The sequence below is a fragment of the Schistocerca americana genome, chromosome 3, assembly GCF_021461395.2.
Source record: "Schistocerca americana isolate TAMUIC-IGC-003095 chromosome 3, iqSchAmer2.1, whole genome shotgun sequence".
In the NCBI taxonomy this organism is placed as follows: domain Eukaryota; kingdom Metazoa; phylum Arthropoda; class Insecta; order Orthoptera; family Acrididae; genus Schistocerca; species Schistocerca americana.
In genome coordinates, this window is record NC_060121.1 from 643,181,622 (window position 1) to 643,209,058 (window position 27,437).

General features: G+C 41.8%; 1 protein-coding gene across 1 annotated transcript in view; it reads right to left on the reverse strand.

Moving 5' to 3' along the window:
- Window positions 1–27,437, reverse strand: part of LOC124605094 (HEAT repeat-containing protein 3) — a 295,904-nt gene that overhangs the window by 81,125 nt on the left and 187,342 nt on the right. The window contains exons 5-6 of the mRNA XM_047136544.1: window positions 8,990–9,096; window positions 7,462–7,599 (exon numbers count right to left, since the gene is read on the reverse strand). Of these exons, the coding sequence (XP_046992500.1) occupies window positions 7,462–7,599; window positions 8,990–9,096 (245 nt within the window). The remainder of the gene's footprint in view (window positions 1–7,461; window positions 7,600–8,989; window positions 9,097–27,437) is intronic.

The window sequence follows — 27,437 nt, forward strand, 5'->3', positions numbered from 1 at the left end:
CTGCGGATACACACTAATAATGAAAGTATCTAGTTTTGATACACAACTGATTTTCCATTCTTCACATAATTCCTCGGGGTTCATCTCGATTAAAGCAGAGCAGGTACCCATGCCTTTACAGACATTAAAGGTATTGTGCAATTCAGCCACAGCAGGATGGTCACCTAAGGTCTTTCATCAAGATGTGTTCCTTTATGAAGTAGTTTCCCCAAACCCTTGTGAATATATGAGGGTCACTCCAAAAGAAATGCATACTCTTTTTTTAAAATCCATCAGTTATTCTACATGTTTGAAAGTTTTACAGTGTGTAGAAAGATCCTTTAGGAACAATATTTTCATTTCTCCACATAATTTCCATGCTTCTCAACTGCCTTACACTATCTTGGACCCAGCTCCTGTACGAGATGCATTCAAGTTCTAAGGCCTCCGATTTTTTTTCTAATTAACTACTCACCCAAAATCGATGAAATTGGCGTTACTTCTCGACGTAATCGCCCTGGAGACGTACACATTTTTCACAACGCTGACACCATGATTCCATGGCAGTGGCGAAGGTTTCTTTAGGAGTCTGTTTTGACCACTGGAAAATCGCTGAGGCAATAGCAGCACGGCTGGTGAATGTGCGGCCATGGAGAGTGCCTTTCATTGTTGGAAAAAGCCAAAAGTCACTAGGAGCCAGGTCAGGTGAGTAGGGAGCATGAGGAATCACTTCAAAGTTGTTATCACGAAGAAACTGTTGCGTAGCGTTAGCTCGATGTGCGGGTGCGTTGTCTTGGTGAAACAGCACACGCGCAGCCCTTCCCGGACCTTTTTGTTGCAGTGCAGGAAGGAATTTGTTCTTCAAAACATTTTCGTAGGATGCACCTGTTACCGTAGTGCCCTTTGGAACGTAATGGGTAAGGATTACGCCCTCGCTGTCCCAGAACATGGACACCATCATTTTTTCAGCACTGGCGGTTACCCGAAATGTTTTTGGTGGCGGTGAATGTGTGCTTCCATTGAGCTGACTGGAGCTTTGATTCTGGATTGAAAAATGGCATCCACGTCTCATCCATTGTCACAACCGACTAAAAGAAAGTCCCATTCACGCTGTCGTTGCGCGTCGACATTGCTTGGCAACATGCCACACGGGCAGCCAAGTGGTCGTCCGTCAGCATTCGTGGCACCCATCTGGATGACACTTTTCGCATTTTCAGGTCGTCATGCAAGATTGTGTGCACAGAACCCACAGAAATGCCAACTCTGGAGGCGATCTGTTCAACAGTCATTTGGCGATCCCCCAAAACAATTCTCTCCACTTTCTCGATCATGTCATCAGACCGGCTTGTGCGAGCCCGAGGTTGTTTCGGTTTGTTGTCACACGATGTTCTGCCTTCATTAAACTGTCGCACCCACGAACACACTTTCGACACATCCACAACTCCATCACCACATGTCTCCTTCAACTGTCGATGAATTTCAATTGGTTTCACACCACGCAAATTCAGAAAACGAATGATTGCACGCTGTTCAAGTAAGGAAAACGTCGCCATTTTAAGTATTTAAAACAGTTCTCATTCTCGCCGCTGGCAGTAAAATTCCATCTGCCGTACGGTGCTGCCATCTCTGGGACGTATTGACAATGAACGCGGCCTCATTTTAAAACAATGTGCATGTTTCTATCTCTTTCCAGTCCAGAGAAAAAAAATCGGAGGCCTTAGAACTTGAATGCACCTCGTATACTAGCACGGTAAAATTCCGGACCAACCTGTTGGAGCCACTGTACGGCAGCATGCACAAGGAAGTCATCATCTTCAAACCTTGTTCCATGAAGAGAGTCTTTCAGTTTCCCAAAGAGATGACAGTCACATGGAGCCAGGTCAAGACTGTAAGGCGTGTGTTTCAGTGTTGTCCATCCGAGTTTTGTGATCGCTTCCACGGTTTTTTGACTATCATGTGGCTGTGTATTATCGTGCAACAGCAAGGCATCCTGCTTTTGCCGATGTGGTCGAACACATACGCATCAGAATTTACGGTGGTTCCACTTGGCATGATGTCCACAAGCAAGAGTCCTTCGGAATCAAAAAACACCATAGCCATAACTTTTCCAGCAGAAGGTGTGGTTTTGAATTTTTTTTTTCCTTGGTTGAATATGCATGATGCCACTCCATTCATTGCCTCATCGTCTGATGAAAAATGATGGAGCCATGTTTCATCACCTGTCAAAATTCTTCCAAGAAATTCATCTCCACCATTTTCGCACTGTTCAAAAAGTTCGCTGCATACAGTTTTTCTTGTTTCTTTGTGAGCCACTGTCAACATCCTGGGAACCTACCTGGCACAAGCCTTTTTTAATGCCAACACTTTCAGTATTCTGCAAACACTTCCTTCCCCTATCCCAACATAGCGTGACAATTCGTTCACTGTGACGCATCTGTCAGCAGTCAGCATTTCGTTAACTCTCTGCACATTGTCTGGAGTGTGTGCAGTATGAGGCCTGCCACTGCAAGGACAATCTTCAATATTGCCGTGCACACTTTCATCACGTAACCTACTTGACCACCGACTAACTGTACTGCAATCGACAGTAGCATCTCCATGCACCTTTTTCAACCTCTTGTGGATGTTTCCCACTGCCTCGTTTCACAGCACAGGAATTCTATGACAGCATGTTGCTTCTAACGAACGTCAAGGTAGCAGCCATCTTAAAGTCATGCTGTGACGGCGCCACTCACAGGAACAGGTTGAACTAAGTTTGAAAACAAGCGGGAAGGATTTATCTCCACAATGTAAAACTTTCACACATGCAGAATTAAAACTGTATTTTTACAAAAATAGTGTGCATTTCTTTTGGAGTGACCGTCGTAGACAGGGGAGATGTTTTCGAATGTCTCCTCTATTCTTCTGGTTACAACCGAAGTGTTGCAACAGATTAGTGCCTTGTTACTGTAATTCTGAGAGTAATTCTGAGGTGGACCAACCATCCGAGCTCTGTTGGTTGGGTGGATGTACATACTATGTGATGGTATACTCGTCCTGTGAGGAGTAGATTTGAGTCGAAGTCACTCCATGAGAAACCAAAGAGGTGTTTGGGAAACAAATGTCATTTTAGGCAGAGCCTTGCATGCCTCAGTAAGCCTTGCATGCCTCAGTAAGCCTTATATGAAGTAACACATCTGATTTTTTTATTGAAAAACTCTGAAGGCTTTTTACATAAAACAGACTGTATTAACAGCGTTTCCACAAGTTTTCCCAAGTGGAATTCCCCGATTTCCAGATAAGTTTTAGCATTTGTCCCTAACAAATTTTGACATCTCAAGGGTGAGTACAGGCTTAAGTTGACAAAACATGTAAGGACTTCTGTTTTTCTAAACGTATGAGCAAAAATTGTAAGTAGTAACATCAACATCTTTTGTAATTAACTGTATTTAGATGGAGAAAGCCAGTCAAAATGTATGTGTGTTTCATTAATGTTATTTTATTTCAATAAAACAATACACATTTAATGACATAAATATGCATTTCCTTGGAGTCGCTAGACAGATTTAAAATACCTTCACTGATTTCAGAAATAACCTCAGACAAAAGTAGGCCTCCTGCAAGAAGTGTATAAGACGGGAAAGTTGTGGTAACCAACACTGTAGGTGACCACCAATAAAATGTTGGTTCTATTATGTTCTTTATTGTCAGTTATTACACACTGTGTTATATCCATTACTTTAGTGGTATTGTGTGTCCGCCTCCTTAGCTGAGTGGTAACGTGTTTGCCTACCATGCAGCGGGACCGGATTCGATACCCAGCCATGTTGGAGATTTTCTCCACCCGTGGACTGGTGTTGTATTGTCCTCATTATCATTTCATTATCACTGACATCAATTCGGCTATTGTGATGTTACCTGAATGAAGACTTGCAACCCGGAGGCTGAACTGCCCTGGATGGGGTATCCCGGCCATCAATGCCACAAGATCATTTCATTTTACAGGCCTTGTGAGTTTTCTTTCAAGAAATATATGAGTACATAGCATACAAACCACCAGCAACTGCCACAATTTTCTTCTCCTTATTGTCCTTCCTTTCTAATATATGGACTATTTTCAAAGTGCCACAATGTACAAGAATATAGCATTGTACAATGTACTACAATGTACTTGCCTTGAGACTTAAGACAGTCTCAGTTTCTGAAATCTATTGCCTATAGCCACTGGCCTGTTAAGGAGCACCACAGTTCTGGGCCCATGATGAAAATCCGTCGCATTATGCCACAAACAAACCGACCCAGCCTGCGGGCAGATTGGTGCGACTAGATCTACACACTAGTGGGAGGTGATGGGCTTCAGAACGACAGGCCCAATCCATTAGAGATACCTACAGAAACGGGCTGCAGTTTTGACCCGTTGTGGAAGTCCACTTGGGTCGCCAGCTATTCACGTGCCACAGACGCCAAGTTCATGAAATGAGACCGTGGTCATCAATCCAAGCCACAGATAACTTGCACAAATACTCTGAGAATCAATACTAATGAGGATAGGAAGCAACTCACTGTGAAGATGATCACTGAGCTACAGGCAGGCACGTATAAAAGACAATCATACTCTAACAACTTAAATTTTCAGCCATTGTGTTTGTCAGAAAATGAGAGCACACACATTTTCACTCAATCACTCAGATACAACTCATGCACACATGACCACTGTCTCCAGCCACTGTGTTGATAGTCTCTGAGAATCAGATCCAAACAAACCACTCCTCACACCTCCCTGCCTCTCATTGGCAGCTGCTAGGCTAGTGGCAAGAAGTGGTGGCATCACTGACTGCAAGGTGAGGGGAATGGTAGAAAAGGAGAATCAGTAAGAACGAGGGAGCAGGGATTTCCCTGACACGTTTCAAATTCCCTGATATTCCTCGATTTTCAGAACTTGTGGCAACCCCGATTAACATTCTGAGCATTTATTCTTCACGTCTACATATTTATTTCTCAACAGTCACTCAGTTTGTTAATACCTTCATTACAGAATGTTTGACTTCTTGCACCACTTCCTCACTGTTTAATTCCCAGATGGGGCTATGTTGGGAATGTATGGAGGGTGATCAATGACAATGAATCCAAGGCATCAGATTGTTGCAGATGTTGCAGTGCTCATATGTGGTCTGGTACTGTCATGCTGAAGGAGAAGATGCTCCATGTATGGACAAACTCTTTGAATTTAAAACAGGATTACAGCACACCGTTTCTTACACACAGAAATATTTATGTTACACACTACAATTTACAGCTTTCTAGCGGCAGAGGGCCGCACAAGGTTCCATCACTGCACCTAACAATGGCCCTGAAGTATGCCCAGAGTTAATGGCCGAAGAAGTCTGGCAGTACTGCCCAAGCCACAGCTGACAGAGTTCCCTTAGTTCTCCGAGGAAAAAACAGCTCTCTCTACCCTAGGTTGTGACACACTCTTCGTTAGGCTCTTTACTGAGTCCTGTTTGGTTTTGGTGGTCCTGCCAGTAGATTTGCTGCCACTGGCACAGCAATCAGTGTCATAGAAGCATACAACCCCACCTCCCAGCACTGAAAGTGCCTACAACGAGGCATTGCCCCATCCCAGGAGGGTGTTGCCAACGAGTCTTAACTCTACTGCTACTAATGTCATGTTGTAAGGAGATGTAGCTCTTCATGATGTATTACTAATATGTTTCGTAGCAAATTTATTTTCTATAACTGTTGTATTAATGACAGATTACAATGAAATGAAACTTAAATTCTTTTAATATTCTGATGAAATGAAGAACATGGGACAGTTAAGTACTAAACCCAATACTTCATATGACAGGAGCAGCTTCATGATGAAATTTAAATTAGTGTGAACTTTTACACTGTAATTACTTTATTAAAATGTCCAACATAAAAATACAGCTTGTCAATGAATGTTACTTATTTAGCTTTTTGCTACAGCATTAATGTCTGGTACCATTTTGTGCGTGCTGCTAATATGAAGTCTGTCAGTGAGGCACATTTCATTCCCTTTATTGCAGAAAAAATACCTCGCACAAGATGTAAGCCAAACATCAAGAAAATCGTAGCTGCAGACTCGTAGTCATAGAAATTTATGTTGAGGAAAATTCTTATGAACGTCTACGAAAATAATTTTGTTACAAAAATGTTTCCACATTGTCAACACCAACTGAAATGGAAAGTGGAAAGACATTAACCTTTTCATTTTACTTTCCAAAATCCTGGATGCCAATTATGCCAAAACCAGCAATGCGATTCATTTAAATATGTCAAATCAATTGGGACAAAATAAGTTGCTACACAAAATCGTGGAAATGAATCTCAAATTCATTGAGCAGATTAAAGAGTTAATTTTGTGACTGTTCAAAATTCCAACCTGTCCCATTGTCAAAGACAGCAGCTTGGAGACATGAGCAGTGTTCCCGTTTCCTAGCTGTCCATTCCACAGAGAGTGTTTTATCTCTAACTCCTGAATGCAGTCACACAACTTAGAAATCATGTTTTTACCATTCAATACTAAATTCAAAATGTTCATTTGGTGTATAATGTCACAGAGGAATGCCAAATCTGCTACCCACTGTTCATTTTTCGATTCTGCAACAGGCTTACCTCTTATGTGCATATCACTTCAGAGTTCAAAAAATATCTCTGTAACTTTACTTTGATTCAGCCCAAGTATTTCACTGCAATGTGGCACATAACACTTTCCAGGTCTTCCAAAAAGACTTTGAACTTGAGACGTTTCAGAACTTGATTATGGGTGAAACTTGTTATACAACTCAACTCACTCATCAGTTCCCGCATGTTCACATCTTGGCACATAAATTCTCTTGATGGAGAATGCAATGTAGTGCAAAAATTTCATGTGGAATGGGTTGCAATTTTAGCATATCTCTGAAAGTGCCATGAAGGCCGATATTTTGCCCAACTGTAACCGCAGAGCCATCTGTAGCCACTGAAGCAAGATTCTACCATTGCAGACCCACACTGATCAACACACATTTGCGCACGCACACGCACGCACGCACGCACACGCGCACAGACACACACACACACACACACACACACACACACACACACACAAATATCTGTCCCTATTGTAGTGTCTCATCAGAACCAAGTCCAGTTTTTCTCTGATGATGAAACTATAATTATTCTGCAAACGTAAAATGTCAGCTGTGTAGTATCAGAAATTTCTATGCACAAGTGCCAGAGAAAATTCAATAAATTTAACTGTCTGAAACTTAATCAGCTATTTCTCGTTCAATGTAGCTAATTAAGTTTCAGATAAGGGAATGGTTCCTACAAAAAAATTTATTGCGCGTGTGTAACTGCTAGGATTCATTCAAGACACATCACAAACACTAATGGAGCCTGAGTGAACTGATGATTTACTGACACGTAATTCAACATCACACTCATAGGTTAAATTCACTAGTACAATATATCTTCCACTTCAGTTATGTGACTTACCACAGATAAGCACTCTAAACAAGAGAAATTCTGTCTCTTTTCCTTCTAGTTCCAGCAAGCTGTGCCAAGTTGTTTCCATATTTTGTAGAACCTTTATTGCAATTGGATTGTTTTCTGTTATTGTGTGCAAACATTGTGCTGAAAATAAAGAAAGATATATGCACTGAGTGATACTTGACAGAGAGGTGGGTGACAATTACTCTTACAAGTAACATACATCCAAATCTAGTGGTTACTACAGATGCAATGAATATTCCAGACTTTTAAGTTAATGATATATTTAATTCGTTTGTGCAAGTCAGATTTTCATACAAAATAATGAGCTAATAAAGCCAAATTACTTTTCGTTAGAAGCATATGAGAAAATTTTTACAAGAGACACTTGTTTGGCTGATGAAGGTCATCTCCGACGAAGCTGGGTAATGCTGAAAGCACATCATAGAGCTATAACGTTCAGGAAAATCTTCTCTGCTTCATTATCTTACTTCTGATTTAAGATAATTTTTTATTGATATTCACCAAGATCACTGTGATCATACAGGGCTATTACAAATGATTGAGGCGATTTCATAAATTCACTGTAGCTCCATTCATTGACATGGTCACAACACACTACAGATACGTAGAAAACCTCGTAAAGTTTTGTTCGGCTGAAGCCGCACTTCAGGTTTCTGCCGCGACGGCGCTCGAGAGCGCAGTGAGACAAAATGGCGACAGGAGCCGAGAAAGCTTATGTCGTGCTTGAAATGCACTCACATCAGTCAGTCATAACAGTGCAACGACACTTCAGGACGAAGTTCAACAAAGATCCACCAACTGCTAACTCCATTCGGCGATGGTACGCGCAGTTTAAAGCTTCTGGATGCCTCTGTAAGGGGAAATCAACGGGTCAGCCTGCAGTGAGCGAAGAAATGGTTGAACGCGTACGGGCAAGTTTCACGCGTAGCCTGCGGAAGTCGACGAATAAAGCAAGCAGGGAGCTAAACGTACCACAGGATGGTGCTCCACCGCACTTCCATCACGATGTTCGGCATTTCTTAAACAGGAGATTGGAAAACCGATGGATCGGTCGTGGTGGAGATCATGATCAGCAATTCATGTCATGGCCTCCACGCTCTCCCGACTTAACCCCATGCAATTTCTTTCTGTGGGGTTATGTGAAAGATTCAGTGTTTAAACCTCCTCTACCAAGAAACGTGGCAGAACTGCGAGCTCGCATCAACAATGCTTTCGAACTCATTGATGGGGACATGCTGCGCCGAGTGTGGGAGGAACTTGATTATCGGCTTGATGTCTGCCGAATCACTAAAGGGGCACATATCGAACATTTGTGAATGCCTAAAAAAACTTTGAGTTTTTGTATGTGTGCGCAAAGCATTGTGAAAATATCTCAAATAATAAAGTTATTGTAGAGCTGTGAAATCACTTCAATCATTTGTAATAACCCTGTATTTGTTACCTCTCATGTGACAGGAAATACAGCCATACTTTAGTACTCTATATTATTCTGTACATAAGGAATACTCACCAACAGCAACAGCAGTTTCAATTCCATATTTTTGAACATCCAAACATCTGGCAAGTATTTTAATATTGTCTTCATTGAGGTACATTAAAGCAGTTGTGTTATTTTCACTGTAACAGAAAGAAAGCAGCACAATTGAACAGAAATGATGATGTATCTTTCAATAAACTGCAAAGCAAATTATTTTAATTAAAACACTGAAATATCTGTAACCAGCCAGTTAAGTTCTAACTCTATGAAGCTTTTTAAAGGACTACAGATCCATTGCATGGTGTATGCAATTTATGTCAAAGTACCAAAAATGATTCTGTACACAATTCTGTGGACTGTGTGTGGCAGATCCCGCACAAGCTGCTTTGAACAGATAATATACAGGGCTTCAACTTCATATTGGCCATGAATGAGCACAGTGATAGAAGTAACGGTATGTTAAACATCACTGTGACATCCAACAAGGCTACATTTCACATTTCAAGAATAGATACCAAACAAACCTAATATTTGGTTCAAACCATCCACATGATGTTAGGAAACACGAGAGGGAGAATCTTGCATGTAACGTCAGATATGGACAAATGTATAATCTGAACATCGGGCCATTTTTATCTGCATACATTAATGGCATGCAAGTAGATGTGATGAGTCTACAACTTTTTTTGTATCTTTAACACATGCAGGTCCCATCTCTAGTTTCAGTAGGGCAATGCTTGCTCCAAAAATGCTGAAAGGGTACGATGAAATAAGCTCCTAGCAAAGGACATCATACCTTTGGGCATTTTACCTGTTGATTTCTTCACAAATCTATATCAAGCACTGATTTTATTCCGCTAAAAGGTGTGTTTTTCTAGACCACAGGGCCTATATTTCAGAATGGATGTGTACGAAAACTGAATATAGGCTGGGCATTTCTCACACAACAAAGGGGAAGTGCTATGATTGTTGCTGGAAACAAACCTTTGGGATTGTAGGAGTCAGATGTGAGATATACATGTCCATATTTTTATTAGTTTGAATTCTAGAGTATAATGAAATAACAAAATTATGAGCCAGATACCCTATGTGACAGAAGCTAACTGAAGCATGTTAATACCAGACTAGTAGTCTTGTTACAAATGATTCTTTAAAATAATTTCATATGAGTCCTGTATGTCAACTCCTTAACTAAAAGAGAACCACTTTACCAGTGATGGCTCGTAGGTATACATTCTGGGTCTCCACAAATTTTTAAATTCAGATAAATATCAGAGTGCAAAATTAATAGCATCTGCTGTATAACAGTGATGCTTATCAATATATTTATACAACTTCAGCTGCTGTCAATAACTAATAATAATAATAATAATAATAATAATAATAAGCGTAACTAGTCTGAAAAAAGGAGGAATTGTTTTTGCTGAATTTTTTTTTTTTTTTTTTTTTTTTTTTAAATAATTAAGTACAGTTTACCGCAAGAAGAAAATTATGGTTAAGCTTTCTCTACTCTCCATTTCTCATTTTTGTGTAAGTGAGAGTTTTTGTGCTTTTTCATTGTTTCAGACAAATGTACAAGATCCCTAATTCATGTATTAGTAAGCGAATTAACTTCTGGGCTGAAAATGGGGCATTCTTACGTTGGACCCTCACAACACCTTACGCTTATTATACACTTCATTGTTAAATGTTTGCTTGTAGTCACTTTCTCTTACAATGAATCTGGTCTATGGTGCTCTACTTTGTTCCTGTTAGTGCTTAACACAGGTTCAACACAGTTCATGTTGACACTGCACAGGAAAGCCAATTCCTGCATAGTAAACAACCAACTCCGAACACAAACTGCTGTTTGCGGAAATTATTAAATTCAAGTAGTACTACCTACCAACAAGGTCACTTGACTAGAATATAAAAGAGGCACTGAGAGCCATACGGACCAAAAGCACACCGTCTTCGACACCCCCCCCCCCCCCCCCCCTTATTTTTAAGTGAATATTAGAGAAACCTGTGAGGTTGCTTTTCGTGAATGTTCAGATATATGTAGAATGTGGCCCTACAGCACAGATAAATTTGACCCACCATAAGATTGACAGATGTCAGAAGCATAAATAAATGCTACACTCTCACAATTGACGATGATGTGCTTTATGGTTCTCAGCGCCTCAAATGGATTACTGTACAATAAAATTCAATACTTAATGTACAATATATAATTCAGAATCCCACAAAACAGGTTTTTCTGTCAGTAATAACTATAACATATACTGGTGACCAATCTAATTTTACTATATAGTGAGTGAATTGGCATATCTGTTGAGTGTGCTACCATCTAGTGGGATTTATGCCAAGTGAACATGGATAAAAGTCTGCTGCTGTGTGCTACCACCTGGTGGCATTGATGTAAACTTTTAGTTGAGTGGTAACGGCAAGCAGTGCACACTGTGAACCGTGCACGTTGTTTATCAAATCCGTATGTATTTGGTCCATATGACAATTATGTCACGCCAGTTGTACAAATGCAGCTCTTCAAAACGTGCATAAGTGAAGGTGTGATCACGACCCTGATGCCTAGTTTCACAGAAACTAGAGGAGCAATATAGCACAGCACGGTAGATTTAGTGCTGTGTATTTTAGATTACCCCATCTACATTATGTTTAACAGTGTTGAAAGAAAAATAATCAATAAATCCAGAAGGTGTTAAAAGTTAGGGTGTTCAGGTGCTCTTACACAACAGCCGCCACTGCACTTTACAATATGTTTATCTCTGCCTTGGACATGGTCTGTCAACCTCTGTAAGAATGTCTCATGCAGTGTACCAGCACCTAAGTACACCACCACTTAAACAGAAAGCATCAGAATAATTACCACTACAGCTGTATCTTGAGAAATGTCTGTATTGTTTTTAATCACACAACTAGTTTCAGTGGCACACTACTGCCATCCTCAGGCCCCATCACTACCAAAAGAATATTTTATTTCCTTGGCGCATTTACTGTGCGATCCTTGTTACTACCCCACATCAATACATGCCCTAGTATGTCAATCCACTGCTCTGTCACAGTTTGTTCTTGAATGAACTTTGACAGGAGCCTGAACAACAACGGATTGATGTATTGGGGCACGTATTAGAACTCTGAAATAGTGCACTGATAATGGCTAGTTACTAGCCAAAATCTAGACTTGGTGCTTTAATAAAGCCTGAGAGGACAGGACGACTAATTGCTGTTCTCCATCATTTAAAAAGTAATATCACAGTCATTGAATGCACTTGACGTTCCTAACGGAAGGTAATTTGATGAATTTTTTTTTAGTGGTGTTACTGGTACAACTTGGTTAGATGCTTCTTTGTTTATTACTGAACAGTACGCTGCTGACTTGAACGACAACTATCTCTTGTAAAGTATTTTGGTACAGTGTGCTTTGGGATGTTTCACAATTCACCACTATATCAAAATAATGGAAGTGTGTGTGCCAGTGTATTAGGAAGTTTCAAACAATTGCTCCTGCCCCCCCCAAAAAAATCTCCCTTGTTTTTGGTAACTCTGACTGACTATACACACACCCATATTATTAGTATCTTTTGAGAGAAACAAAATGAATACAGGCATGCAGTACTGTTTTGAATGCTTATTAAAACGTCCAATGGTAACTTGTTCATGGACCAAAGTCCTAAACATCTAATCTAGTGGTGTAAAATTCCTGGGCATTTATAAGTTGGGGCAAGTGTCCAGGATAAATGCCTGGGAATTTATGCATTTTAAAGATTAATTAGTAATTTTCGAAATAAAATATATTAAGTAGGTAGTATTTTTACTTGTACAATCCTACTCTAAAGAAATTAAAAAATTGTTCTCAGTGTCTTGATCGTCATAAGTTGATAAAAAATCATGAAGTTCCAACTCTGCCTCAGAGTTTCCTGAATCTGATTCCTCACTGACTACTGGGTTTCTTTCTATTTTGTCTTCGCTTGAGCAGTCCAGTATGGGTTTTTTCTTGGAATAGACAGGCTTATGCCGTGTTCCCACTCCACTCAACTTCCAGTTATAAGAGAGGTAGGTCAGTTTCGCAGCTCTCATTTATGCGAGTCTGTTTCTTTTTTCACTGTGGATACATCCGAAAGTCCTAAAGGAAGACATAGCAGCACGTTTAACTAGTACACCCAGAATTTTTACAGTAACTTCTGCAAATTCAGAAGTTCCTCCTAGACCTCACCACCACAATAAAGGTTTTACACAATAATTTTTATCTTCCCGAGTGTGAGGACCCACTCCTTACACACAAGTTGTCTAGACCAAGTCCCTTGTTTGTCCCTATAACCAGCCAAGTTTTCTCTAACCTGAATAACATTTAGTCCAGTGTTCTTTGCTGTGTCACAAACAAAACCTTTTACTCAGCATCTCGATAGGCTTCAGGTTACCAATTTGTATTGCTGGACCAAGATGGTTACCTGCAAGGTGGGCACTGATTCTTTGTTATTAAATCCTTTTTATGTTGGTGTTCTCATTTTATCTTCGCAGCAGTGTAGTCATATAAAAGAAGATGAAGAAAAGAGCAAAACAGAAAACTATAGTATGTCTCAAATGTCGCTACCATCTGTCAATAAAGCATTCTCTTCATGCCCCCACTGGAAATAGTTTAACATTTAAGAATAAATTTAGCATCAATAAACACACAACGGCTGCTTAATAATGTCATATAGAAGAAAGTGTAATTAGATGAATGACGAACACAAACTTCACTTAACGAGGGTTTATTCAGCACGTGCACATACAAGGGCGCGGAGCGATTCCGGCCAGAATATATACAGCTACGGAACATTCCAGTACAACGATTCCTGACATTTGTGGATACTTCTAGAATGTACTTGAACTGAATATAGAAATTAAAATTGTACAGTTCAGGCGAGTTTCAAACTCACAACCCTCCATGCAACAGTATAGTGTTACGTCCTCCTAGTCCGGGAATGAGTCATTGGTCCTGCATACTCCGACTCCTGATGACTGATTCTCGCCCTGGTGGTGATCTTCTTAGATCTTCTTTTGCTGCTACACTCTTCGCCACCTTTCCGCTTGTTGCCTGTCTCTGGAGCTTCGAATTTACCACGGGTTGCAGGATCCTTATAGGGCTTCATTCGAAGGACGTGCACCAGATATCTGATCTTGCTTTGCCTTAGTCGGGTTCAAAATCTTCAACTTCATAAGTAACATCAGACAACTGTCTTACAACCTTATAAGGTCCAAAGCAGCACATGAGAAGCTTCTCAGAGAGACCAACCATTAGAACAGGAGTGAAGAGCCAGACGAGGTCACCAGGCTGGTAGACAACAGGGCGGTGGCTCGCGTTATATCTTAGGCAATTGTTTTCTTGAGCCTGCAGTGTGTGGAGTCTAGCTAACTGCCGAGATACCTCAGCTCTGGTTAACACCTGGCCTACATAGTGGTCGTCCATATCATCAGGATATAAGGGAAACGAAGTGTCCGTTATCGTAGTCGCCTTACACCCACGCACAAGGAAAATGGCGTAAATCCTGTGGTGTCTTGTTTGGCGGTGTTGTAGGCAAATGCCACGAAAGGTAGCACCTCATCCTAGTTGCTCTGCTCATCATTGACGAACACAGATAGCATGTCGGCCAAGGTACTATTAAGGCGTTCAGTAAGCCCGTTAGTTTGCAGATGGTAGGCAGTCGTCATGTGATGAGTAATGTTGCACCGACAGTTAATCTCTGTCACAAGATTTCACTGAAAAACTTTCCCTCAATCCGTAATTAACGGTCGTGGGGTGCAGTGTTTTAATACAATGTCTTCTACAATGTATTTGGCGACCTTGAATGCTTCGGCTATTTTCACGGCTTTTGTATTAGCATTGCAAGTCGGATAATCAGTGCGAACAATAATACATCTGTTGCCACTAGCAGTCGTTGGAAATCATCTGTGGTCAACCCCAACATGCTAGAAAGGTGTTTCGACTGGTGGAATTGGTATGAGTCGGCCAGGTGGTGTCTGAGCAACTGCCTTTCTCCTCTGGCACTCTCAACAGCTTGACACACAGTGATGGACACTCCTAAATAAACCTGGCCAGAAAAATCTCTTGTGGATCCTACCCTATGTCTGAATAAATCCTAAATGTCTGGCCTCAGGTGTGTCATGGAATTTCTGCAGAACATCTAAGCGCATCTGTTTAGGAATCACTGGTAGCCACCTCTTTCCAAACAGATCAAAGTTTTTCTTGCAAAGTAATCCATTAACTACCGAACTACCTTAAATTGTCCTTTCACATCCTCTGACTCATTTAAGGCAAGAAATATCTTTAATTTGAGATATCTTGGCATACTCCTGCTCAGCAGAGATATCCTGGAGTGCAGCGAGACAGTCACTATTTTCATCAAAGTCTTGATGGTCTTGCACAGGGTTTCTTGACAGAGAGTCAGCATCTTGGTGTTTTCTTCCACTTTTGTACACTATGGAAATGTCGTACTCTTGAAGACGTAGTGTCATACTTGAAGGCGTAGTGCCCATCTGGCGAGTTATCCTGTTGGATCCTTAAGACCTGTCAACCAACAAAGTGAATGATGGTCTGTAACAATTGTGAATGGCCTTCCATAGAGATACTGTCGAAATCTGCACACGGCCCATATCACAGCAAGACATTCTCTTTCTGTAGTTGAGTTGTTTCTCTCGGCTTTTGTAAGTGTCTTGGAAGCATAGGCTATAACCTTCTCTTTTCCATTCGAAATTTGCACCACAACAGCTCTGATCCAATACCTGCTGCCATCTGTGTGTAGTTCTATAGGTGCTCTCTCATCATACAGACCAAGAACCGGGTCAGTCGTCAGAGCTTTTCGCAGCACATAGCAAGAATCTTATTGAGCACCACCCCAGGTAAATTTAGCATCAGCTTTAAAACAACTCCTGGAGTGGCCTGGCTTTGATATAAATGTCTTTGCTAAAACAATGGTAGTAAGAACATAATATGATGAAGCTTCTCACATCTCTAATACTTTTAGGAATAGGAAATCCTGTTATAGATCTCACCTTTTCTGGGTCTGGCCGCACACCTTCGTTTGACACAAGGTGTCTACGTATTTTGATTTCTTTTGCTAGAAAAGAGACACTTTCTTGGATTAAGTTTCCGCCCGCCTTGTTGGAGATACTTAAAAATGGCCCTCAGTCTTTCTATATGTTCATCAAATGTCTCTGAGAACACTATAATGTCATCTAAATAACAAAGACACATCGTCCATTTCAGGTGCCTTAGAAGATTATCCATCATCCGTTCCAAAGTTGCTGGTGCATTACACAAATCAAACGGCATTACCTTAAACTCATACAGCCCCTCAGCGGTGATGAATGCAGTTTTCTCGCGATCAGCCTCACTACTTCGATTTGCCAGTATCCCGAGTACATGACCACGGTTGAGAAAAACTTAGCCCCCTTCAGACAATCTAGTGTATCATCAATTCGTGGAAGAGGATAAATGTCCTTTTTAGTTATCTTATTAAGCTTCCTGTAATCAACACAAAAGCGCCAACTGCCATTCTTCTTCCTGACGAGGACTACTGGTGATGATCATGGACTCTGTGAAGGCTGAATGATGTCATTATTCATCATTTTCTCTACCTCGTTGTGAATTATTCGACATTCCAATGCTGACACACGGTATACTCTCGGGCTTACTGGTTGATGGTCTCCAGTGCTAATCCAGTGCTTCATTTTTTGTCTAATTTGCTCTTCACCTGTGGATTGAAGCATTCAGAGAACTCTTGAAGAATGGCAAATAGCTTCTTCTGTTGTTCCTTAGTGAAATCTGGTGATAGTCGAGCTAGAAGATTTTGTCTCTTAGTGGTAGCGCTAATTACGCCCACAGATTCGGCATGGGAGGTTTCTATGACACTCAGATGTTCTGCAATTAACGGCTCAGCGTTTGCTATACACATGCATCTTGGAAGGATCTGTGGTTCTCGGCAACAGTTTACTATCCACAATTCACTGAATCCGTTCTTAAACGAGACAACAAAGGCTGGGATGACCAAGTTATTCTCCAGTGGTATGCTTCTCTCACATTCCACTACAAGATCCATTGGTTGATGCACAGCATGACACGTGACAGTTACCTTTCTAGTGCTGACTGCAGGAATGATCACTACATCAAGCACACAGTCTCCACACACACTGATGCGCATCTTCCTGTCCACAGTATCTCATCTCATCCAGCATAATCTTCGAGTGACCACAATCTGTAATTGCCGGAGAAGCCATAAAAAAAGTCCCATCAGAGAATGATGTCATGACTACACTCTTGTAAGACGATGAATCCTAAGGGCTGTGTATGGTCACTTATACCCACAGGAATGGTACATCTTCCTGTAAGTTTTACATATTTCCCATTAGCCACCCTTCAGCAGAGATGTTTTGTTGTTGACGAATACGGTTTTCTGCAACTGGTGACGGTGCTTCTCTGAAATTACTGAATATGATGCTCCAGAGTCAACAAGAGCTTGGGCTGGTTGACCAGCCATGAGGATACTGATGTAGTTTCCTATCATTTTTGTAGTGATTGACGGCGGAGGATTTTTCTCTTCGGTGGCCTCACCTCCAAGGAAGGTCGCACCCAATAGTTTTCCAGGTTGCAGCGGCTAGGTGATCGACTGGAGCTTCTGAACAGCGATGGAGACCTTGATCAGCGTGTTGGGGAGCGTCCTCTCCAGCAGCTAGCTTGCAACAATGGTGACCTACATCGTCCTCCAGTCTGCTGACTTCTGGCGCAGGCATCATCAAATATCCGCTGCCTTTCTCGACAACAGTGCACCACATGTCCCGCTCATCCACAGTGGAAACATACTGGTTGGTTATCCTGGGTCCTCCAGACGTCAGTCTTCCTTGGTGCCCAAGCAGGTTTCTCATGTGGCATTTTAGGAATGAAACTCCTCCTGTGTCTTGACTTTTTCATGGTTTTAGAGGGAAATGAAGGACAAGAGATTGGGTTCAATGTCTGTTCCATTTCCTCGATTATGACCTCGAAGCATTTCAGTTTTTTGATCGCAGTGCAATCCAAATGCCTTCTGAGCTTCCTCTCTCACTATATGATGAAAAACACTTGTGAAATCAGATGCTTCCTGCATCACAGACATCGATACAACATTTGGAAGCTGTTCAAACTTCTTGCATGTAATTCGTTATTGATGCATTGTCTCGATATACTAGCATCATTTTATGAAGTTGTCTGCTGTCAAAACCTCCTTCAGGAGGAGGGCTTGATACATGTCCTCAGCAACATCCTTCATGACATGTGCAACCTAATCTTCCTCCTTCGTTCTAGGATCCACTATTTTACACAACTCCAAGATGTCTTGAATGTAGGGTGCTGTAGTTTATCCTGGATGCTGTGCCCTGCACTTTAATTTATCTTCAGCCTTGCACTTTTTTCGTTGGGTGTCGGTGAAATACTTGCACAGTTCCGCCTGGAACACTACCCAGCTTGTGAATTTCTCATATACCTTCAGCCACTTGTTTGGATCTTGGCAATCCATCGTCGCCAGAGAACCTGGAAGAATGTCTCATGTGGTGGCACACATTTGCTGTCATCATAACGTCGTCGTCCTCCTCCTCCTCTTCTTCTGTTGAATGTGGCTCTAACTCGGGTTTCTTGCCACGTAAACAGCGGCTCTGTCATGACCTGATGGGAGCCACTATGCGACGATAATGTGCACAATCACAAGTTCCAATAACCTGCGTCTCCACCAGAATAATGTCACATAGAAGAAGGTGTAATTACAGGGTGTCCAGAAAAGGGCTCCTTGATTTCAAAATTAAATATCTTGAAAACAAAGATCGATAGAGGAATGCAGTAAACAGTATGTTTATTGTGAAAGCTGTAAGAAGTTTATACAGCAGTTTGAAATAATAGTTACAAAAGCTGCTAACAGATGGCGCTGTACACTGTACAGCTCATATCCGGATACTTAAGTGAAACAATCGTATGAAAACAATCTTTGCAAACAATCACATCACAATGTTTTCAAACTGTTCACCATTGGCACTACAGAGGTGGCGCAAACGAAGAATGAAATTCGCCATCACATTTCGTAGTGTCTCAACCGAAATGGATTCACATGCCACAGAGATCGCCGATTCAATCTCGTCCAGCGTGGCGGGATGCTTCGGGCAGACCATGTCTTTCACTGTGCCCCACAAAAAAAAGTCACAGGGAGTCAAAATCGGTGAATATGGAGGCCAATCCAGGCCTGCACCAGTAAATTTGGGATATTCCAAAGCAATGATTCAATTCCCGAAGTACAGTATTCCTCAAGAAAGCGAAACACTTGTTCGGTCTGATGTGGTCAGGCTCCATCTTACATGAACCATTCAGTACCTGGTCGATCCTCTAACGCTTGCTGTGTGGCGACAAATTGTTCCAAAATTGCAACATAACATGCACCAGTGACCGTTTCTCGAATGAAAAAAGGGCCAATAATGCCTCTGCTGCATACTGCAGCCCACACAGTAACTTTAGGAGAATACAGAGGTTTCACTTCACACCAATATGGCTTTTCGGAACCCCAAAATCGCCAGTTCTACTTATTCACGTATCCATTCAGGTGGAAGTGTGCTTCATCTGTAAACAAGATGAAGCCAACATCAAATCCTTCACTATCAATCATTGTGAGCATCTGATTAGCAAAGGCAACCCTTTGTTGCACAACTCCTACGGGTATGGCCTGGTGCGTTTGTATTTTGAATGGAAACATGTGTAGGCTCTTTCTCAGTATTTTCTGTGTGCTGGAACACTTCAAACCAGTCTCAGATGCAATTCTACGGACGGATGACATTGGATTTCACTGAATAATTCCAGAAACTGTGGCGATATTTTCAGGTGTAACTGCGGTTTGCTTGCGGCCAACATGCCCCACTAGATCATCAGTTACGCTGCCTGTTCGTTGAAATTTTGCGAAGAGCATACGAATGGTTTTCGCAGCGGGTCATTTTGGAACATTAAATCGTGCTTGAAAACTTCGCCTTGTTGCCGTAGGATTCTCTTCTAACCTGTGGTACTCTAGCACCAGAAAAACACGTTGTTCAATGGAGTACATGGTTTTAATCTCTTCCTTCGGTACGCTAACCTCCTTTCACGTTTCAATAGTGGAACTGATCGCTCTGGGCTTCGGAACACTATTTATACTAGGCATTATGTATGGCGATTACAGCGCCATCTGTTAGCAGCTTTTGTAACTATTATTTCAAACTGCTGTACAAACTTCTTACAGCTTTCACAATAAACATACCGTTTACTGCATTCCTCTATCGATCTTTGTTTTTGAGATATTTAATTTTGAAATCAGAGAGTCCTTTTCTGAACACCCTGTAGATGAATGACAAACACTAACTTCACTTAATGAAGGCTTATTCAGCACTTGCACATAAAAGAGCGCAGAGCGAACTTCCTCCAGCCAGAACACATACAGTATATATACAGCTACAGAACATTCCTGTGCAACAATTATTGACATTTGTGGATACTTCTAGAATGTACTTGAAACGAATATAGAAATTAAAATTTTGCAGTTCAGGTGAGTTTTGAACTCACGACCCTCCATGCAACAGTTTAGCATCATAACCACTACACCACGGTGCTGCTCAGCTTCTTCTGCAACAATACATTCAGTAATAATTTTGGTATCATAGTCATTCTTCAATAATATTCAGAGATTTGACATGGATTATAAATTGTGTTATATTGCAAAGCGATGACAGAAGGACAATATTTTTTTTTATAGCGGCTTATCACCTCACAGCTGTTCAGTGTGTGTGTGTGTGTGTGTGTGTGTGTGTAAAAAAGATGCTTCTCTCTTCTTTTCTTTTGTTCTTAGTAATAAAAGCAATTATGATATACAGAGGTTAAGGCACAAACATTTAATATCAGGATTATCGTCCTGTCACTTATTTTAATTGGTAAATTATACCTTCCAGCAATAATAACTATTTGAAGTACTTTTTCATGAATGCCCAGATTTTGGACATTTAAAGTTGCTTTGAGCAAATTCCCAAGCAATTTTTAAATGGCCTGCCCACTGGGCGTTTGCCTGTTCCACGTCACAAGTCTAACTGGATTCAGATTCATTGATGACATCTTTATGAACAGAATTCAATGTCTAAGAACTTTCTCCCCTACTTATTTTACATCTTCCTTCTTTGTTCCATTGTTGAACACTGTCTCACTAACTGCTTCATAAGAAGCTCTATTCCCAAGAAATCCAGCAATCAACATCAGTATGTGCACTTTGATAGCTGTCCTCTAATTCACGTCTGAAAGTCCCTACCATTCTTGGGAGCTGCATTTGGAACGATAAGCAGTCATTCCAACATTTCCACTGAAGTTGTGGAGGACTATGCAGAATGAATTATCCAACCTATCTTCCCACCTTCTCTCAGAAATCTCCTGAGCCTCACTGTCACATACACCCAACATTCCTAGTGCACCTGCTGACCAGACACGAAGCAAGCACTTCCTGTCTCACTCAATGCACTTCTGGACTGGAATCACAACTACACTCTCGTCATGTAATTAAATAAAGGATAGCTAGCACATTATCATTCTCACCCATACAAAAATCATATTCCACTGCCCATGCATCACTGTCTGTCCCCACAGCACTACTGCCCACAAATCCATGTCCTATGGTGACAAACACTGGTGACCAACCCAAATAAGAGGCCGTCTTGGTACGCCTCTTGCTGGTTTGCGCAAAGCACTTTTTGTGAATTTTCTTTTATCTCACCTATCGTTGAAAATCGTTGTCCTTTCAACTGGGTTTTCAACTTTGGAAATAAAAAAAGTCTGCAAGGGCCAGGTCTGCAGAGTACGGTAGATGAGGCAGCACAGTGATTTTGTTTTTTGTGCATCAATCACGCAGCGAGAGGGATGAATGTGTGGGTGCGTTATTGTGATGCAAGAGCCATGAATTGTCTCACCGCATTTCTGGCTGATTCCTTCTCAAACATTCTCACAGGCATTGCAAAACGTCCAGATGGTACCACTGATTAACAGTTTGTCCCAGTGACATGAATTCATGAAGATCTAATCATTCAAAGCCAAAGAAAACTTTCATCATGGCTTTGACATTTGACCTAACAGCATGGCTTTGACATTTGATCTGACCTGATGAGCTTTTTGTGGTCTTGGAGGACCTTTCCCGACCCATTGTGAAGACGGAACTTTCTTCTAATCGCAAGTTACAATTCTCTTACAGAAACTCTCATTCTCACTTGCACAATCCAAAAGCTCTTCACAGCTTGCAGGGCAAAGGTCTTTCTGGTCTTGACTCAAAAGCTGTGGGACGAACTTGGTGGCAACACGATACATTCCAAAATGCTGTCAGGATTTCATGACATGATCCAATCAAAATATTACATTCTTCTGCAATCTCTCTGACAGTCAGTCTTTGATAGACATGCACAATTTCACTGACGCTCCTGACATGAGTGTTGTTGATTAGACATTGGAGGGTGCCCTGAACAAGGGTCATCTTTAACTTCCATCCAGGCACTTTTAACCATGTGAGCCGTTTGTAACACTGAGTATGGTTTAAGCACCCTTCACCATATGCTTCCTGCATCATTTGGTGTGTGTCTCTAAAGGTTTCCTTGAGTTTTATGGAAAATTTAAGGCGGGCACATTGATCCTCTATTTCTACCATCTTGAAATTAGCAAACCACGCAACACAACCTTCTAGTTAATACAGTACTGAACAACAACTAATGGACATACAATGAAATTTCACACATATTAAACAGGCATATGCAGGGATGCCAAATGCAATTCGCTCCAAATTATGAATTTCCCCAAATTTTTTGGACAGGCCATGTATGACACTACCTCAAAAATCAGCTTGTCATCTCCTAATCGCAGCTCAATCGTATGAATTTCCTATCCCATCAAAGGTAGAGCCTTGAGTGGAATAAGATTCTTGGTTAAGAATTACTGGGATCCGACCCTCAGTGGTAGGATACCAGCTTGCAACAGGAGACTATCTATGGAACTTTTACAGAAGGCAACACTTGCCAACCACACATCACTATGGTGGAGAGGGCCTCACAAGTTCAGTACTGATGGTGCTGCTGATCTGTAAGCAACACATCCATAGTCCATGCAGACTAAGAACTAAGCTGTGTACAATTGCAGAAAACTATGCAGTCTGTCCCCAGACAGTGCTGCTGAGAAATTATAGGGTATTAAGTTCTCTCTTCATGCAATTTGCCTTTAGCTGACATGTATGTGTAACCATGTTGGTTACACATACATGCTGGTGATTTTAATGTGGAACAATTGAAAACCTCTGTCAGTGAACAATTATTGCCGTCAGGAAACTACACTCCTGGAAATGGAAAAAAGAACACATTGACACCCGTGTGTCAGACCCACCATACTTGCTCCGGACACTGCGAGAGGGCTGTACAAGCAATGATCACACGCACGGCACAGCGGACACACCAGGAATCGCGGTGTTGGCCGTCGAATGGCGCTAGCTGCGCAGCACTTGTGCACTGCCGCCGTCAGTGTCAGCCAGTTTGCCGTGGCATACGGAGCTCCATCGCAGTCTTTAACACTGGTAGCATGCCGCGACAGCGTGGACGTGAACCGTATGTGCAGTTGACGGACTTTGAGTGAGGGCGTATAGTGGGCATGCGGGAGGCCGGGTGGACGTACCGCCGAATTGCTCAACACGTGGGGCGTGAGGTCTCCACAGTACATCGATGTTGTCGCCAGTGGTCGGCGGAAGGTGCACGTGCCCGTCGACCTGGGACCGGACCGCAGCGACGCACGGATGCACGCCAAGACCGTAGGATCCTACGCAGTGCCGTAGGGGACCGCACCGCCACTTCCCAGCAAATTAGGGACACTGTTGCTCCTGGGGTATCGGCGAGGACCATTCGCAACCGTCTCCATGAAGCTGGGCTACGGTCCCGCACACCGTTAGGCCGTCTTCCGCTCACGCCCCAACATCGTGCAGCCCGCCTCCAGTGGTGTCGCGACAGGCGTGAATGGAGGGACGAATGGAGACGTGTCGTCTTCAGCGATGAGAGTCGCTTCTGCCTTGGTGCCAATGATGGTCGTATGCGTGTTTGGCGCCGTGCAGGTGAGCGCCACAATCAGGACTGCATACGACCGAGGCACACAGGGCCAACACCTGGCATCATGGTGTGGGGAGCGATCTCCTACACTGGCTGTACACCACTGGTGATCGTCGAGGGGACACTGAATAGTGCACGGTACATCCAAACCGTCATCGAACCCATCGTTCTACCATTCCTAGACCGGCAAGGGAACTTGCTGTTCCAACAGGACAATGCACGTCCGCATGTATCCCGTGCCACCCAGCGTGCTCTAGAAGGTGTAAGTCAACTACCCTGGCCAGCAAGATCTCCGGATCTGTCCCCCATTGAGCATGTTTGGGACTGGATGAAGCGTTGTCTCACGCGGTCTGCACGTCCAGCACGAACGCTGGTCCAACTGAGGCGCCAGGTGGAAATGGCATGGCAAGCCGTTCCACAGGACTACATCCAGCATCTCTACGATCGTCTCCATGGGAGAATAGCAGCCTGCATTGCTGCGAAAGGTGGATATACACTGTACTAGTGCCGACATTGTGCATGCTCTGTTGCCTGTGTCTATGTGCCTGTGGTTCTGTCAGTGTGATCATGTGATGTATCTGACCCCAGGAATGTGTCAATAAAGTTTCCCCTTCCTGGGACAATGAATTCACGGTGTTCTTATTTCAATTTCCAGGAGTGTATCATTCAATTTAGCTCCTACTGTGAACTTGGCTACTAGGATATGTAAATGCTCTGAGATTGCTATTGGTAATATCTTTGTAGACAAATTTAGGGGAAAAATTCATATCACAAAACCAATAGTAAATGGGCTATTGGATCAGGACATGCAGCAACTTGTGTTAAATGTTGAAACATGTCAGGGTAAAAAAATCTATTAAATTTGAGTACAGGTGGGTAATAAGTAAGTCAAATAACACAGAAGTCAAAAACTAAACTGTGGATTACACAAGGAATAAATGTACCATGTGGGACAAAAAGGAGACTATCTAGGAACAGTTCTGATGTTAGAATTGTAATGCATAACAAAGAATACAGCAAAATATTGAAGCAAGTAATCCAGAAATTGAAGCAGCTTTATGAGAAAAAGATGATTACATCAGGCAACAGAATAAAAACTGTATGGGACATAGTGAAGACAGAGACAGGTGGGGCCAAAAAGGAAGAGGAACCGATAGCTCTAAAAACAAATGAGACTTTGGTAACAAGTACATGTAGTGTTGCAAACCTCTTAAACATGTACTTCATTTCTGTTACTGACAGCCTGGGGTTATCAGGTTCGGTGAACAGTGCAATGGAGTATCTGGGACCACTCTTTAAAAACAACTTCAGTAACGTGGAAATGACACTCACGTCCCCAAAGATGTAGCATCCGTCATAAAATCCTTAAAATCTAAGTATTCCAGTGGGTATGATAACATATCAACGAAGTTAATCAATGTTGTTGTTGTTGTTGTTGTTGTTGTTGTCTTCAGTCCTGAGACTGGTTTGATGCAGCTTTCCATGCTACTCTATCCTGTGCAAGCTTCTTCATCTCCCAGTACGTACTGCAACCTACATCCTTCTGAATCTGCTTAGTGTATTCATCTCTTGGTCTCCCTCTACTATTTTTACCCTCTACGCTGCCCTCCAATACTAAATTGGTGATCCCTTGATGCCTCAGAACATGTCCTACCAACTGATCCCTTCTTCTGGTCAAGTTGTGCCACAAACTTCTCTTCTCTCCAATCCTATTCAATACTTCCTCATTAGTTATGTGATCTACCCATCTAATCATCAGCATTCTTCTGTAGCACCACATTTCGAAAGCTTCTATTCTCTTCTTGTCCAAACTATTTATCGTCCATGTTTCACTTCGATACATGGCTACACTCTATACAAATACTTTCAGAAATGACTTCCTGACACTTAAATCTATACTCGATGTAAACAAATTTCTCTTCTTCAGAAATGCTTTCCTTGCCATTGCCAGTCTACATTTTATATCCTCTCTACTTCGACCATCATCAGTTATTTTGCTCCCCAAATAGCAAAACTCCTTTACTACTTTAAGTGTCTCATTTCCTAAGCTACTTCCCTCAGCATCACCCAACTTAATTTGACCACATTCCATTATCCTCGTTTTGGTTTTGTTGACGTTCATATTATATCCTCCTTTCAAGACACTGTCCATTCCATTCAACTGCTCTTCCAAGTCCTTTGCTGTCTCTGACAGAATTACAATGTCATCGGCGAACCTCAAAGTTTTTATTTCTTCTCCATGGATTTTAATACCTACTCCGAATTTTTCTTTTGTTTCCTTTACTGCTTGCTCAATACACAGATTGAATAACAGTGGGGAGAGGCTACAACCCTGTCTTACTCCCTTCCCAACCCAAAGAGTGCCAAAATGGTTCAAATGGCTCTGAGCACTATGGGACTTAACATCTGAGGTCATCAGTCCCCTAGAACTTAGAACTACTTAAACCTAACTAACCTAAGGGCATCACACACATCCATGACCGAGGCAACATTCGAACCTGCGACCGTAGCAGCAGCGCGGTTGCCGACCAAAGCACCTAGAACCGCTCGACCACAACGGCCAGCTCAAAGAATGCCCATGCGAGTTGAGTTCTACCTTAAGTTGTTTGTGTAATGTATCTCTTATCAGCGGAACATTTCCAGACTGGCTAAAAGATACTGAAGCTAAGCCTCTTTACAAGAAGGGGGATATGGAAGTACCATCAAACTATCTAATAATTTCACTTTTGCAGGCTTTCTCAAAAATATTTGGTAAGTTGTGTTCAAGCATCTCCTTAAGCACCTGACTGCAAATGATATATTGTCCAAGTCACAGTTTGGATTTATTTAGGGTTCTCCTGTAGGGAAAGCCATTTACACTTACAGTGATAATGTACTTAATCCATTAGATAATAAATTAGAGACTACTGGCATTTTCTGTGACCTGTCAAAAGCCTTTGACTGTGTGAACCACAACATTCTCTTAAGTAAATTAGATTATTATGGTGTCCCCGGCACTGCTGCGAAATGGTTTGAGTCTTTTCTATCTAACATGAAGCAAAGGGTGTCACTGCAAAATACCTGTGCAGTAAACAGTCAGTCTTCATCTGACTGAGAATTACATTTTATGTTCCTCAAGGTTCCATCTTGGCTCCATTGCTTTTTCTTGTGTACATTAATAACCTCTCATCTGTTACATTTCCAGATACGAAGTTTGTTTTGTTTGCAGATGATACAAACATTGCAATAAGTAGCAAGTCAAGTACAGATTTAGAAATAGCTGCTAACCAAATTTTCACTGACATTAATAAGTGGTTTAAAGCTAATTCACCGTCATTAAACTTTGAGAAGAGAGACTATATGCAGTTCAGAAACT